General features: G+C 43.2%; 1 protein-coding gene across 1 annotated transcript in view; it reads right to left on the bottom strand.

The window, feature by feature from the left end:
- Positions 1–17296, bottom strand: part of LOC146209396 (uncharacterized) — a 37878-nt gene extending 20582 nt beyond the window's left edge. The window contains exons 1-2 of the mRNA XM_084580232.1: positions 17172–17296; positions 12641–12792 (exon numbers count right to left, since the gene is read on the bottom strand). Coding sequence (XP_084436358.1) covers positions 12641–12792; positions 17172–17270 — 251 coding nt within the window. The 5' untranslated portion in view covers positions 17271–17296. The remainder of the gene's footprint in view (positions 1–12640; positions 12793–17171) is intronic.
- Positions 17297–17620: the final 324 nt, after the last annotated feature.

Here is a 17620-nt window from a genome sequence, read left to right as displayed (position 1 = left end):
TAAAATACGTTTGTGGAAGTTTAACTGTGTAAAGAAAGAAAGCGTAGCAGAGGGCGGCAGAATGTTAGGTGGGCGGATGAGGTTAAGAAGTTGGCGGGTGTCAAGTTGATACAGCTAGCACAAAACCGGGTTAAGTGGATAAATATGGGAGAGACCTTCGCCCTGCAGTGGGTATAGTCAGGCTGATGATGATGAGGAACTGTGTAATGGTTTCTATCATCGTATTGTAGCTGATGTCGTGCAAACCTGTCTGTGTAATATTACACTGTTTATACTTCCGTTATCAAAAACACTTATTATTCTGCATTGTTCGTTTCTTGCTGTGATTGTCAATATCTTTGTATTTAACTTCCTCCCCTCAGTAATCTCTTTATGCTGAGGGTACAAATAAATGCGACACAGATCGGCCGCAACAACAACCGCATATGCTTTATCATGCAGCACTTCCGTTAAAGGACGCGACGTTAAATAAACATTTCCCGTATTGCAAGAAATAGTGCAGGTTCGTAATAAAAGTAGACAAAAGACTTTGCTAAGTCCTTTGCTGTGTACGATTGTTTTAGCTATGTTGGCTTAATCCAAAGCGGCCTTGTGGAGTATGTATGCACCTACATTGAACATCGTGATTTAAACTTCAAATGCTAGCCGCACAGGTCCTATGCTGGCAGGTAATATAATAATCAAAATTATATCGGCACCAGTCAAACAGAATAGCACACGCGGAGCGTTCGGGCACAGCGCGCACTGTCCGGCGAGGTGAAATAGGCGAGGTATCAAGCCCGCCTGTTCCATATATTCACACAGGCTCACGTGTGATCGCTTGCGGACGCGCGCACAGCCCGGCGGCCCCAGGAGCACAGCTACGGTGTCCGGGATTACTTCCTGCGCTCTCTAAGCCGCCAGCGACTCACGTCGCGGTTCGGCTAACGCGGCGCAGTGCAGTAGAAGATGTTCGAGAGTTTCTACCGCGTCACAGCCGTCACACACGTCACTGGTGGCAAGTCCGTGGCGCATCCGTTGTTCCCCAGGCCACACACATCCAATGCGTGCACGAAGGATCATTGCGCGTTGCAGCCGATTCAGCGGGCGGTCGCTGACACTGTGCTATTGTGGACGATAATGGCCGTCATTGCTTTATAAAGTGTGCACCTCCGGATGTCGTAAACACTGACATTGACGCAGAGCTAGTGTGGAGGCCCATTCGATGTGCCGAGTTCTCAGTGGCCTAAGACATTTGCTGGTGGGCCTCAGGCAAACTTCTGTATATTGTTCTACAGTGTATATATTTCGTTTTTATTTTTACCTATACCCTGTCCTTTCTTTCTATCGCTCACTTCTTTGATTTCCTCTACCTCTTCCTGGCTATCCCTTTATTTCCGCCGAAGTTTAGGTGCTTCATATATCATGTAGCAGATAGCGGGGCTGGCAAACATCTTTTCCTTTATTTTGTATATAAATAAAATACCCACTACCACCACCACCACCACCAGTCCAACAAAAAAAAACGTCGAGAAAAGCAGTGCGCGAAAATGCGTGGTGGTGGTGGGGGTGGTGGTGGTGGTGACGGTAGTGGGAAAACCATCCAGCTGGTACAGACAAGCGACGCGAATGACCAACTCCCGCTTAAACGACGGGCGCTATCCCTAGGGCAACGGCGGCGGTTTAACTCACTTGGATGAGCTTTATCTGTGTCCCCGGGTCGGGGGTGAGCAGTACAGCCTCCAAGTGATCAGAGTCGCGTATGAAGTTGCTCGCAGGCAGGTATTGTGAGCATTTGTCTGCATACAGTCCTTCCGAATATCAGTTCAATTCAGTCGTTCAGTCGTGTCCGACTCTTCGTGACCCTATTGACCATGTCACGCCACGCTTTCCGGTCTCTCACTATCTTCCTAACATCACATAACTTCATCTGCAGTGCCTCGAGGATGCCATCTAACCATCGCGTTCGCTGCCTGCCCTTTCTCCGGCGACCCTCAACCTTTCCCAACATCAAATCTTTCTCCAGCGACTCCTCTCTTCTCATCAGATGACCAAAGTAGCTGAGCTTTAACTTTAGAATTTGACCCTCCAATGAGCAGTCAGGGTTTATGGTCGACAATACTGACTGATTTGATCTTCTTGCAGTCCAAGGAACGCTCAGGAGTCTTCGCCAGCATCACAATTCAAACGCGTCAATTCTTCGGCGGTCAGCCTTTTTCACAGTCCAACTCTCGCATCCATACATCACAACTGGATAGACCATAGCACGAGTTATACGGATCTTGGTTGGCAGACTAATGTCTCTGCTCTTTCTAGGCGGTCAAGGCTAACCATTGCTTTCTTTCCCAGAAGCAGGCGTCTCCTAATTAAAGGGCTGCAGTCTCCTTCCGAGGTAATCTTGGAGCCCAAGAAGAGAAAATCTGTCACAGCTTCCACTTCTTGTTCCTTGATGCTCCAGGACTTGATAGGGCAAGAAGCCACGATCTTTGTCTTTTTAATGGTCAGTTTAAGCCCAAACTTCTCACTCTCTTCTTGTACGCGCATCAGAAGTCTCTTGAGTTCCGCTTCACTTTCTGCCATTAAAGTGGTATCATCCGCATATCTAAGGTTGTTGATACATTTTCCAGCAATCTTCACTCCAGCTGAAGACTCGTCCAGACCGGCTTTCCTATTGATGCACTCTGCATATAGGTTAAATAGGCAGGGCGACAGTATGCAGCCTTGCCTCACTCCTTTCTCAATCGGAAAACAATCAGTAAGACCATGCCCTGTTCTGACTGTGGCCTCTTGCCCTTCATACAGGTTCCTGAGGAGACAGATGAGGTGAATTGGAACTCCCATCTCTTGGAGAGCTTGCCACAATCTGCTGTGATCTACGCAGTCAAACGATTTCGAATAATCAATAAAACAGAAATATATGGGTTTCTGGAACTCTCTTGCTTTTTCCATGATCCAGCGAAGGTTCGCAACTTGGTCTCTAGTTCCTCTGCCCTTGCGAAACCCAGCTTGCACGTCCGGAAGCTCCCGATTCACATACTGCTGCAGCCTACCTTGGAGGATTTTCAACATCACCTTGCTAGCATGCGAAATAAGCGCGATCGTGCGGTAGTTGGAACAATCTTTAGCACTGCCTCTCTTTGGAATGGGGATGTAAACTGACCTCGTCCAATCCCGTGGCCACTGCAGGGCTGTCCAAATCTTCTGACATAATGTATGCAGAATGTTGACAGCGTCATGGTTGAGGTTTTGAAGCAACTCAGCTGGAATTCCATCAATTCCGCTAGCTTTGTTCTTAGCAAGGCTGGCTAAGGCCCATTCAACTTCACTCTTCAGGATGCCCGGCTCGAGATAAGTGATCACAACCGTCTTATGTTGGGTTTGCACATTCGGGTCCTTCTTGTACAGTTCTTCTGTGTATTCCTGCCACCTCTTCTTTATCTCTCCGGCTTCAGTGAGGTCCTTGCCTCGTTTGTCCTTTATCACGCCCAGCTTAGCACAGAAGCTTCCTTTGATATCTTTGATTGTCTTATACAGAGCTCTTGTGTTCCTTAATTGGCTGTTGTCCTCAACTGCTTGGCACTGTATGTTCAGGAAGGCATTCTTATCTCTCCTTCCTATTTTCTGAAAATCCGCATTGACAACTTTGTATCTTTCTCTTTCCCCCATAACTTTTGTCATCCTCCTTTCCTCAGCTATTTTCAAAGCCTCTTCAGATAACCAGATTGCTTTCTTGCACTTCTTTTGCTTTGGAACTACCTTAGTAGCAACTTCTTGTATTATATCACGAACATCAGTCCATATCTCTTCGGGCTCTTTGTCTTCTAGATCTAATTCTTGAAATCGATTCCTCACTTCCACAGCATATTCTAATGGAACTTGATCCAGATTATACCTGAAAGGCCTTCTAGTTTTCTGCGTTTTCCTCAATCGAAGCTTAATCTTGGCAACAAGAAGCTGATGATCGGTGCCACAATCAGCCCCAGGCCTTGTTTTTACTGCTTGTATAGCGCTTCTCCATCTCTGCCGGCAAATAATATAATCGATCTGAGTCCTGTACAAACCGTCCGGTGAAGTCCATGTGTACAGGCGCCTCCTGTGCTATTGAAAATGAGTATTCGCTATGGTCAGGTTGTTTTCTTGATAAAACTCTACTAGCCTCTGCCCAGCTTCATTTGGCTCAGCAAGACCGAACTTGCCTATAATTCCGGATATTTCTTCACTCCCTACCTTAGTATTCCAGTCTCCTATGAGAAAAACGACGTCTGATGATGGGGTGCGGTCTAAAAGGCCTTGTATGTTCGCATAAAATCTCTCAACGTCAGCTTCTTCAGCAGTAGTGGTCGGTGCATAGACCTGGATAACTGTTATGTTGAAAGGGTGACCATGGATCCGAAGTGAAATCATTCGGTCGTTTTTGGGGTTGCACCCTAGCACTGCTTTGCCCATTCTTCTGTTTACTATGAGAGCGACCCATTCCTTCTCTTGGATTCGTGCCCACAATAAAAGACATAATGGTCGCCGGAGTTAAATTCTCCCATTCCGCTCCACTTGAGCTCGCTGATACCTAAGATATCAATGTTCAATCTGTCCATTTCTAGCTTGACGATATCCAGTATACCTCGCGTCATAGATCTTACATTCCATGTTGCTATGTGATACATCTCCTTGCAACATCGGACTTTCCGGTCGCTTCCCGACACATCCACAACTGAGCGTCCTTTTGGCTTTAGCCCAGCCGCTTCATTCGTCCTGGAGCTACTAGGAATCGCCCTTTGTTCATCCCGAGTAACATGTGGGACGCCTTCCAACCTGGGGGGCTCATTTTCCGGCGCCATATCGATAATGGTATTGTGACTGGCCATAGGGTTTTCTTGGCAGGAAATACTGGAGTGGGTTGCCATTACCTTCTCCAGTGAATCACATTTTGTCAGAACTCTTTGCCGTGACCTGTCTATCTTGGGTGGCCCTACACAGCAGAGCTCACGACTTCATCGAGTTTCGCAAGCCCCTCCGCCACGACAAGGCAGTGATCCATGAAGGGGCCTTCCGAATATAGGCAACATAATTGGGTATTTGGATAGGTATCAGTTTGAAGTTTACGCTATGCTTATATCTGGCGTTTGGAGTGTCTTTTGTCTTCAGGGTTATTCTGAATATGGCAAATCTGTAATTCTACAAGATTTCTAAATAAGAAAATAACCCGTCCTCTCCGAAATTTACATTGGGTGAGCTGCATGACCCAGCTCGGGGGGATATTTCTCGAGCTAGGTATGAGCCGCCTCATTACCGGCAAGGACGGCATGACAAGGCGTTCAGATCAAGCTGTGCTCCGTGAGGGCTGACAATGATGCATAATACGTGCTGCTACTCGGGCGATTCTCCCGCAAGTGTAATTACGTATCGCCAGTTTCTAGTCCCTCACTATGGTTTCTGCCGAGTATCTACAATATTCGCGGAGTCTGCATTCATCGAGTATCGAACATCAAAAACCCTGGGTCTAACATCACAAGAAAACGGCTTAGATTGTGATGCAATTCAAACGCTTCAAGGAGCCTCGGAACAAATTAATGCGACTCATCCGCAGCGTTAGTAAACGCTACTACACGCCTTCTTGGTCAGTTGCATAGCCTATGTGCCCTTCCTTACATTTAAAGTAAGCTAAAATAGAGAATGTGGAGGGCTTATTAAGAAACTGCGTTGAACAAGCAGTTGATTCTCATTTACACAGCGACAGAGAGGGTCTTAGGCTTCGGCGGTCATAACACCCTAAGTGAGATTATTAATGCGGTCACCATCTCGCAATATGAACGGCTATAAAGCAGTATGCAGGTTCTGTCCACACTGGGCATAAATTACGAAAGACAAGGCGGACTGACCACTCACTTTCCCAACCGTACACAAAAGCTTTTGGACGTCCCAACGATACTTCGAAACATGTGCGAAAATGAGAAAAAAAAACAATTATCGCGATCGACGCGCAGTCAACCATAGGTTATAGTCATAAAACAAATAGGGAAAAAGCATATCGTGCATGCGCGCGTGTCTTGTAGTCAGATAAAAACATCAAGCACGAATGCCAATCCAGCATCGCTCTAGACCTTATGTCGTTATAGCAGAAGCGAACAGAGATCGCATTTCATGAGCGTAGCTTTATTTGGCCAAAGAGCTACTGAGAATGCACTGGTGTGCGCATGTAAAGTGAGATTAGTTACGCTTCTGTAGACGTAACTCTTTGAAACGCTGCCATAGGTAAGAACGAATTATTGTTTGAGTCTAAGCCTAGCTGAAATGGGAGATTCGTGAATTTCTTGGCTTAGGCCTCAAATCCTTTTAAGAGCAAACGGTTTCTTTATCTCTCGTTATAACTATCCTTAGCCACCGTGCCTATATCTGCCTTTGTATCTTGGCATCAGTATACAAAGGCAGATATAGGCACGGTCTTAGCAGCAGCTGAGCAGTTGTGATTTCGCAATCCGCTGCAGTGAAGAGTTACATTCCCGTTAGCATGTGTAGAAACATCCGCCGGTATGGCGGATGTCAGCATTGCTACTGCCGGAGGGTGGAAAGAGGCGAAAGAGGTCAACATCCCTGTTCGATAGCTGCAAGCTTTTCATCTCATGACCTGCTGCAAAATTTGAGTGATTACGGCAGCTGTGTTGCCGGCTTAGTCGATTGTTTTTTTTTTATTTACGGCAAGGATGACATCCGTCAAAGCAGCCAATTTATCACTTATTTTGAGTAGTGCAGAAAGGCATTTTAGTGAAGTTTGATAGAAAATTTGATTTACACAGCCGCTGACAAAGGCGTGAATGGATCCTTTGCACTAGAAACGTCTGCGTTTTTAGAGTGCTTCTATTATAGCCATCATTTTCTTTGCCCATACAGTTGTCACACAAGTCTATTAACGGTTGGTGTACACGCTCAAGCGACAAAATCGTCGCATGAAGGTGGGATTCTGAATAAGCGAGCCTTTTTCGCGGAGCCTTTTAACTGCAAACGTCAGTAAGAGGCAAAGCTGTTTTCGGAGCTCATGATTCCATATAATTCCTCCGTGGATCAGTGCTTCCTAATAGATACATTCTTTCCGCGGCAAAAAATCACCGTGGCACAGAATACGTTACGCGTTTTGGTGTGGGCGTGAGCGATGAGGCAAGGGCCCTATTTTAGACAAGCATGACCACTGTTCGGCATAATATTTTTTTTCTGAAACGTTCAAAGAATAGTCACTTGTTTCAAATTTATGATGCGTAACTTTTAGCTGTCGAAATGCCATTTTGCGGTGACGTTAAATGAGATGGCCTTGCCAAGATCTGTTTAGCAGAGATATTCGTGCTGCCAGAATGGCAAATATAAGTAATTTTTGGGGAGGTAAAAGAAGGTATAAACGGTAGAGAGAAAAACACTTGTGTGCTTGTATTACGAATGGGGCGAAATGTGCAGCTTGTTGTCAAGCGGTGCTTCTTGAAATCTGACTGGCTTTCACTTTGCAGTGGAAAATATGAAATGCATATACATTATACAATGATGTCAAAATGACATTTCATGACGTAAATATTGTACTGCCATTGCCATAGATGGCAGACGTTGGGCGTCATGTTTGGAATTGCATTGAGGCGATCATAAAAAGAAAAACGTTGCGAATATGATTGTCGGCTGTTGGCTCACCGCAGTTTGGTAGACAATTACTCTGGGTGGTGAGGTAAGCTATCTTATTGGAATTGACGAATCCACATAAACGACGATGTCATCGCGATACTTTACAGCTGGGCAACCTTTTAGAGAATTAATAATGAAGACAAATATTTACAGCGGCATCATGGACCTAGCTGCCTTCCCGTTGCAAACACTTCGTTCTTATAGGGAAAACATCGATCTGCAAGATTGATGCCGAGCGGGGCAGTAGCTGTCTGCTAACTGAAGCGGTTAATCTGTACGAGACGAGACATTTCCGAGAGCACTGCGATGCTTTTCAATTATCTGTCTGAACGGTTCGTGAGTGCGACAACCTGCGGAGGCATATAGGGTGGTGCCATGTGGAGGGACTTTCGCGGGGGCAGGCCACAAGGCAACAAAAAGGACGTCCTTAAACGTCGGCGCTAAGTACTTTTTTTATACAGCACTATGCATTCATTCAATGTTAATGCAATCAGCCTTCCCACGATACAAAAAGCAAGCAAAATCACTCAAAAATATCTTTTTAATAAAGGACTGTAAGTGATATATACCCATGGCACATGTTTACTTCGCAGGTGTAAGCAATGTGTTGCATGCAAAGTTTGACGGTATGAAGGAGCACTGAACAAGGGTAAAGGGGAGACGCCTAAGTTCGCAGGTCGAGCCAACGTTTCGACAAGTGGACGTGACTTCGTTTGGACAAAGAGATCATCACTGGCAGGAGTTTAAATAGCTTTTGCTTCCGAAGAAGAAAAGCTAGGAAGGGGTAAAGTCAGTGAGAAGAAAGTAGGTAAAAGAAGTGGGAGGAAAAGATTGGACGAGAAGAAAGTAAGTCATGGAGTGAAAAAAAAATGGTTCTTGAGTACGTATTTCTCAGACTGGAACCAACGATCCTGTACTGCAAAATAAATAAAAGCGTCAGTACCAAGAAAACATACAATACCGGGTACTTTTTAGTAACTGCTTAAACAGGTTTGGTGCAGATATGCCGTCTTACAAAGCGGCCGGTTTTGCAAACGGCCGTGATAATATATCCAAGGGGAACAATCCTTAAAATTTCTGAAAAGGGGAAAGAACGACAAAACAAACAAAATATAACTGCACAGTGAACCACAACTTCCAAAAAAAAAAAGAGAAAATGTTTGGAAATGTCTCGGTTACAATAAATCGGTTGCTGACTCGTGAAATCTATGTAATGTTGCTTATCCGTTGGCTTTCTGTACAAAGAAGTTTTAAGTTTTTGATTTTCCATTGACACCTTGGTGTCAAGAATGTCGAATTTTAACTGCGACAATTTACAAAAGAATTTATGCTAGTGCGATGATTATTAAGATGCTAGAAGAACGACTGGAGTAATTCTGATCCCTGCACTTATGAAAATATCGTCAATATAGCGAAGGTATATAAGTGGCTTTTCCGGAAATTAATTTACTATATTGGATTCTAAACCTCCCATGGATATATTCGTGCAAATAAGCGCGAATGGAGTACCCATGATGGTTCCTAATATCTGCAAATAATAGGTTGAATCGAACTCTAAATAATTAAAAGGTAGGACTAGTTCAAGGAGCGAGAGATAAACCTAACAGGCGTGCGGATGGGGGCTGTTGATTAATACTTGAGAGAAGGCATCAATATCTTCATCGATAGGAATATCAGTGTAGAGTGCCACGACGTCAAGTGGGACAAGTATGAAATCATCTGCAAGATTGGTAGTGTTATTAATACGCTCAATAATTCGGAGAATGTGCTGTGTGTCCTGCACAAACGAAGAAAGCTGGTTCGGGAGGTCTGCTAAGTGGTGATTTATGAATATTGAGAGGTTTTCTGTTGGCGTATTATTGTTAGAAACAGTTTGACTTCCAGGTATGTCTGCAGTAAACAATGCTTCTGTGAAAACCTTGCGAATCTTAAGCAGTAGGTAAAAACGAATTGCTTATTTGTTTGATGGCTTAAGAAATTTATAGGCAATCTCGCTAACTAGTTCCTTGGCAAATAGATGTCTTATTTTATTCCGGATGACTTCATTGAACTGTTCTCTCGGATCGGTAATTAACTTTTCATGGTGGCAAGTGTTGTGAAGCTGTCTAAATGCCTCTTTTTGTAATTTTCAACTTGCAGAATCCCTGTGATACCACCTTTGTTTGCAAGCTTGATAACTAAGTCAGCTCTAGAAACTAGGTTGTCAAGAGTTTCTCTCTAAGCTATACAGAGGATTTTTTGGCCTTCTAGTTACCGTTGTTCTTTCAATAATTTCTTTTGAGACGGAATTCATATTCGGAATTCTTGGGGCTCTGAGTAGATTAGAGGCTTCCGGTAAATTATTTTTGTTTTCGGCGAAGAATTCCTTAGTCGGCATTCTTCTCGCGAATTCAGTTATATCTCGTTGAAGTGACTCGACCTGCGAACTGACGCGTCTCTCTTTTACCCTTGTTCAGTGCTTCTTCTTACCGTGTAAACCATCTTCTTCACCTCATTCTATATTTAATGCCTAGATATGCCTAGATTTGCCTAGATATGCATGCCGGCGGATATTTTTTTTTTCTTTAGAACAGAAATACTCCAGAGCCCATTAGGACGATACGCTCTAACCACATGATGTTGTTGATAGAACTTTTGTCTTGACTGTTTTTAAATAAAGCAAATGACCTCCATTTATTGATTTAGATTTTACCATTTAGACAGTAAGGGATATGTACGCGCAGCGTCGTCCAAGCTTCATGCCCCGATTTCCTGAGTCATCTTAAGCTTTCTTTCCGCTTTTCCCGTTTATCTCCATCTTCACGTGCACAGTAGCCTAATCGGCATCTCATGTTTTTCAACATATTCGCGTTTAGCATGTTCCTTTCGCACGCTAGCGCGTCAAAATTTAAAGATCTAAGTGTAAGGCCCAGCGTGTGCTTTCTACTTACTCGACAGTGTGTGCGTGCGTGTGTGTGTCTGCATCTGTGTGCGGAGGAAGGGGGTGAGGGGTGAGACGCATGGGCCTTACACTTGTTTAAATTTTCTAGGACTAGAGCGCGAAAGGCTGCTGGGAAACGCGAAAGATGTTGGAGAAAGAGAGACAGAGAAACAAAAGCAGCCACATAATTTAATGACTAGCTACAAAATTGCAGATGAACAGTAGTATTATAATACCCGCGCTACTTTTACAGCTTATTTTGGGTGTATATTCTCACCGAGACTCTGGTGTCGAGAGAACACAAGACCTCGTTGACCGCATTCGAATGAGTTCCTCAAACTTACTCGATACCTAACGTCGTTTGCATCGAATGTCATTATATTTATCGTGTGGCAGCAAACAAATGTCCTTTTGAACAAACGTCATTCGATGAAAATGACATTAAATTTGACGTGTGGGAGGGGTATAACTGCCACTCTATGGAAATGACATTTAATTTGACGTGTAGGAGGGGTATAACTGCCACTATACGAGCACGTGCCGACTAGGCCATGTCATGTAGTTTGGTGGGGTCACATGCTTGGTGACGAATTAGCGCTCGGTCATGTCACCTGTGAAGTACCATTTGCAAACGTATTTGCAAATTCAGCAACTTTATTCAGTCGAGAGTTCATTGATTGCCAGGTTGTGTGACAACTGATTGTTTGCCGGGGTGTATGACATTATGAGATCACGTGGCACTTCCTGACCAATGATTTTGCGTTCCTGTTAAGGAACCTTTAACCTTTTTGCATTGAAAAAACGCAACGAGTTGGCCACATTATTGCACATCTGTTGAATCGCGCATAACGCGCCTCTTCCTATAAAAAATTGGTATTCTTGAAAGATACATGCAATAAATGAACCTAAAATGCCTATTATATTCTAATTAGGAGAATCATGCATACGACGTAGATAAATTGTACACAAACTTGCAAGAAAATACATCTAGTGAGCAAAAACTGGTTCGAAATAATCACGAAGGCTAGCGAGCAAATACGGTAGGATGTAAGGCGCAGAAAAAAAAAAAATGCTGGTTTGTTCAGTGATCTCTAGAAATATCGCTGCTGCCTTTTAGGAAGAAGTATGTAACGATGACGTGCGATTTACGTTTGTCCTGTTTTTAAAATCTAAGAGGACGAAAGCTGTCGCGACAACTGAGGGTACGAGGAAGTGAGGCAAATATACTCGTAATAACCCGCTAAAATCGCAATGTCACCACAAACTTTTGTTCTGGACCGCGCGAGGCAATCACTGTGAAACTTGATGGTGAGGCATAAAATATGGGACGGAGGGAGGGGGATATGCGGCAACAAGGAAGGAAAGGTCATCGGCGAGAAGCGGCATAGTGATATGAGGGATACCGTAGCGGAGAGCTCAGCAATAAGTTAGACCAATTGTGAGTTTTAATGCAGGCACCATGTAAACGCAATATTCCTACAGTTTGCTTATCATTATTGTTTAAACCCGAATTCCGACGCTGCTATTCAAACCTTTGGCATTGGGGTTAACACGCTAACGCCAAAACAACTGAGTCTCGCCACGAGCAGTACTAAATTAGCAACAAACCACAACTTAGCTTGTGCAATAGCTAGGTTCACGGCCCACCTGATTCGTTCTTGTGCCAAACGCACTTTCCGACTAACAATCCTTCGCTAGGCCTCCAGTTTTCTGTAGGATAGATGTAGTCTCGGCCTGTTCGCAAAAATAAAGACTTCCGAGAACACAGCATCGCTTCTTAGCAGCAGATTCAGCAAATTCTTCACTTTTTACAAAGGTTGCACATTTTTATCAGGACGATAGCTTTCTTTGTTGGAGTCTATAAGGAACATTTTCCTCCGAATATGGTAAATCGTAGTAGATTTGTCGGCCCATTGCAACAGTGGTATGAAGGTTATTTTGTTCGGCTGAAACATTAAGAAAATTTCACAAAAGAAAAATACGGCTTCAATTATGATTCACAGAAAACCGTATTGAAATGGTAACCGTAATATTTTTTTTTACCAAAATATTCACTCCATTCAAAACAGTGCGCTGAAAACTTACTTTGTCGTTCCATCTAGCCCTTTCAAATGAATCAAGTAGCCGAGCTTCCCTTCCTGCCTGCTGAAGTATAGCAGGTCAGCTGTCGCACAGAGGAGCGATGGATCCTGAACCGAAGAGTACACTGCAGCTGTGTGTGGTAGATTGTGTATGACCTGCAAGATGTGCCGTTGGATTCAGAAACATTGATGTGAACTGCGCCTGCAGATATTGTTCAGTTTAGCAAGTAAAGAAAAGAAAAGTATAAAACATGATTTGCAGTTTCAAAGAAAGTTAATCGTGGCCATTTGATAATAACATATAGGCCCTGTTAATAAATAGGTAAACCTAGTTAATAGTATGCATAGTGCCAGGTTTCGGCTTATTAGTCAGATACTACGCTTGAGTTTAAGTACGAGATCATTTACAATGTGCATTCAATTGCTTTAAAGTAGCTGTGACATTAATACGACAGCATGTGCAGCGTTAGTTCGCACAATTTGTAACTGCACATTTAATTGGGAGCTGTAGACAAAGTAAACCGGAAGTTTATCGTTAGGACACCAAGTGACTCTGGCGAAGGCAGCTCTGCCATCTTGATGAGTGCCTTGGTAAGACTAAACAGTGAAGTTCAAGGCTCGACGTCACTCGGGGATCGCGCAGGTGAAATATTTGCATCAATAGCAGCTTTCGAATAGGGTTGCCTGAGCATTCATAGCGGTGATCCGTTTTTCTGCAGGAATGTAACCACTTTAAAATTAAGGAATGTATTGGGCAATAATCGTGACTACCAGGCGTGAACATCGCCAGAAAAAGAACAAGTAAATTTTGACTCCAAATTTTAACGACGTGCATTTCATTCTGCTCCCAAACCAAGTTGAGGGAATTCGAAATTCTTGCACAGGTTTCCGTACGCACAAAATGGCGCATTTAGGCTCGAGTCAGTGCGACTAAGTGTGGTTCGTTTTATTTATACTATGTACTAGTGCACAGACACATCCATAAAATTACTTATCGGAACAGACCTATAGCCATACTAGCAAGCCGAGGTACCTTTCAGACTGGTTTTTTACTTGATAATCTATGAAGCGTTTAACAAAGACATGTAGCTTTCGCACATTTCAGAGGAACAAGACATACGCACAAATTCACCCTTGAAGAGCACAGTTGCGCCAACAGTGTATACTGTTTTTTTTTTTGCCTGCGAGTGATGCGCAAATGAAGTTTTCTAGATGATTCCAGCATAGTCATGCCTGTTATTTTGCTTTATAAGTGGGATGAAAAATCTGTGTTTTTTATTTGTTCTGCAGTCCTGTCGTATTCAATTCCTGCTACATCCTGCCCACTCCGGTGGCAGTCTCGAGAGAGACTGAGAGTATATTAATATAATACATAAATAATAATAATAAAGTGTATCTTCCAAGTTCAACGCTGATAATTTATTACCAAGCAATTGATAGCTAAGAGAAAGAGGGCAACATGCTGAGTGTTAACATCAGACGATATCTCATTCGAGCGATAATTATTAGACTGTAAGCTGAACTCAAGCACGAGGCGAGGGCCGAGGACGAGAGCTTGCTTTCTCTGCTCGCTTTTTCTCGTTTGCAAGTACGTAGCCAACGAGCCAATTAACAGCAGTTGCTCATGATATGTCATCTATTCGTCTACGAGTGCTAAAACGGATATGGGAGTGTATGTTGTAATACCTGGACAGCGCATGAGTTTGTTGATCGCATCCTTCTGATGTTGACCTATATACGGCTCTAGAAAATGGGCCAACATCACTTAAGACACCAGTGAGCCTTGTCTTCCCCTTCCTTTATTTCGCTCTTGATTTATAAATAAGCGCAAATAGTTACCATTCAGGCATTTTCTGCAGCCTAAAAAAACACAGTGGTTGTTCCAATGAAAAGCATGGACTGTCAAGGTATGTCACATTTGTACTCAACTGTGTACAAAGTGCCAAATTTGTCAAGAAATCTGTAACATGCAGGGCATGCACATTCCAGTCTTTTTGCGATACCTCCAATACTGATATCGGAATGCTCCTAATCCTGACGTTTTCTCTGCCAAAAATGAACACCTCTATGCTCGCTTGATTGTGCAGCACTAGTAAAGGGTGTCAAAATATTTTATAAGTTTCCTTAACTGCTCTTTGGGAAACAAATTATCACAGCAATGAATGCCGCCAATACCGATGCGTGAGCGCTTTGAGTGCCTGCTGTATAAGCTGTTTCGCCACAACGTGCGTTTGAACCTGTTCTTTCATTTTTTGCTATGTAGCGCACTAGGTTAAGTGGAGAACAAGGCGATTAAGAGTCGCTTATCGGCGAGAAAAAAAGAAAAAGAAGCATAACCTAGTTGGAGAAGTTTTCTTTGTTGGTCGCAAAATATTGGTAATTTTCACATTCTGAGGGCCAGGCTAAGCAGACACATAGATTAAAGAACGGGTGAGCATTTATAGCCTACAAAGATTACAGAAAAAATATTGTATACCGTATTCTTATCGTGTACCATATTCGAGCTGTGCTCGAACGGTTTAGTATGGCTTGGTTTGCTCGAAGTTTAACGTCCCTGAGCGACTAAGAATATGAAAGACAAAGCAATGATTGACTCCGGAAATATGGATAACTTGAGGTTCTTTAAAGTACACGCATATTGCACAGCACACGAGAGCCCTGCTTTAAACCTTCATCAAAAACCTGCTACAGCGGCCTGGATTCGATTGCGCATCCTTGGGCACAGTAGTGAAGTAGCCTAACCTCTGCACGACCACCGTGGAGGTGTGAACAGGGCGAGATACAAACAACGACGAGGACAGAGATGCGAATATTGTTGAGAAGTTGTATATTATTGTCACCACAAACAAAAACAGACGAGACATTTTACCCCAGGACGAAGTGGCCCCTCTGTACAGAATTCCTAAGCACTGCACGGTATCCAATAGCACTGAGCAAATGTTGAGAGCGTGTTTAAGTAAAAGAACTGCAGGGTAATTTGTGCCCTTACCATAAGTAAATTGTGCCACACGCGATAAATAAAGACCCAGTTCAGGAAGCGTGCTAGTTGATTTTAGAATATTAAGCGCGGACATAGCTACTGGTACAATTTCGAAATGATTGTTGAAGCTGCTAACGTAGCCACAATGACCCCCCCCCCCCCCCCCCCCAATCACGTTTTCTGCTACGTAACTGGAATTTTCAGAAAAAAGGAGGCTGAAGGTGTGCCGTTTCGCCTGCACAACAGAGACGAGACGCTGAACGCACGCCTCACAGAAGGTTTCGTAATCTAGATTGCTTAAAACTTGTTTCAAAGAAGAGCAGCACCATATATGGGAAAACCAAGGCAACGCCATCGAATGTTTCTTCCTAATAAAAAGGAGATCAGTGATTTTGTTAAGTCATTTTGTTTCCTCGACTACAGCGGAAACATAATTTGCCGAAAAGTTGGACACAAAAAGGAAACCTTCTATCTTTCTGTTATTATCTTATATACGAAAGGTTGGCCAAAATAAACTTCACGACTACTATACTGAAGAAAATGGAGGTATAACATATCCCCAGAAATCGGCGTAGAAAAAATCTATTCATATAGCAGCGGCTTAAGTTTGACAACTTGCTGTGGTATCTAAGCATGCATTTAACTTAGTCACTGTTTCTGTTTGTGTACAAGTTTTTCGTTTTTAGAGTAATCCTTTTTGTATGAATTGCGATAACCTATTGATACAGGTCGTCTTCAATTCATCCCTAATCTCTGTAAAACTTTTAGTGAATTATTAACTGGTTCACAATTTTCCGCTGATGCCTTCCCTAACTGGTGACAAAGGAATTAACCCAGGGTATTTTATATGCAGATCAGTAGTTATATTAACGAGAGGCGCCCGCTGCGAACACGGATGCTTGGAAGAATGATATAGCATTTAGCTAAAACGCCAAAGAGAGCGCCAAAAGAGAGACACTAAAAGTGTTCAATTCGCATCAAAATACCGAAATAAGTTCTACCATAAAATTTTCTAAAGGGAGCGAGTTCTTTCTCGAGATCTCTGCGCACTAGCGATCTAGTATATGGGTAAACTTGTAGCACAAAGCGAAGTAAGGATTTAAAAATAATATACATATTTTGGTCACTATATGAGAATGCACTTCAAATGTGCACATTTATATGAGAATGCACTTCAAATGTGCACATTTATATGAGAATGCACTTCAAATGTGCACATTTTAGAGAAACGAATTTCAAACTTTAATTAGATATTGTAGTCCCACAAGTCCAACAAACATACTATACTCCGTCTTAGGACCCAGTATAAAAAAAAAAAAAAAAGATGGCTACGCCGTATGAAAGGACACTGCATTATGCAAGAAGGAATCCTCTTTTCACAAGTCTTGACCGCGTTTTGACCAGTGGATTGCTTTTAGTTCCGTCTTTGCTCCTGATAACAGACCCTTTGCGAAGTGAAGTCTGCTTCCTAAACTTTGCGTCAAACATTCGCATTTTCTAAACTCCTAAGGAACATGTTTACCACAAAACAGAGCATTGAAAACCAAATGAATACCTCGAAAGCATCAGTCCTTTCCTCTGTACAATTCTGGCTTGCAGTACCCTGCGCCAGAAACACGGCTACGAACGTCAGCAGGCCTGCGGCTCTAAGCATAGCGCAAGCGGTGCAGACCGTTTCCAGGTTCAACTTGTGCGAACTGAACAGCTGCTTATCCGACCGCAGTTATATGTCTAACAGAACCGTAAAAACAAAGAGAATCTCACTATGCGTTTTTCGTATATTTCTTTCCACCTGCACATCATAGCGAGCATAGGCAGCGCAGGTATGTCAAGACAAACACCACTTGTGGAATAACCCTCCAAAACATAGAGCGCCGGTTCAGCTTCCGATGTACGGATACGCATGCAGAAGAATTATTTAACAATCTGCTTCGTTTACCTCTGAACGGCAATATCGCGCCATCTTTAGATGAATATTTTACTGGCGCATTAAGCTTTTATTTG

The sequence above is a fragment of the Amblyomma maculatum genome, chromosome 1 (genome assembly GCF_055883805.1).
Source record: "Amblyomma maculatum isolate TAMU_Amacu chromosome 1, ASM5588380v1, whole genome shotgun sequence".
Taxonomy (NCBI): domain Eukaryota; kingdom Metazoa; phylum Arthropoda; class Arachnida; order Ixodida; family Ixodidae; genus Amblyomma; species Amblyomma maculatum.
Note: the sequence above shows the minus strand (reverse complement) of the source record. Positions and strands in the feature narration are given on the sequence as shown.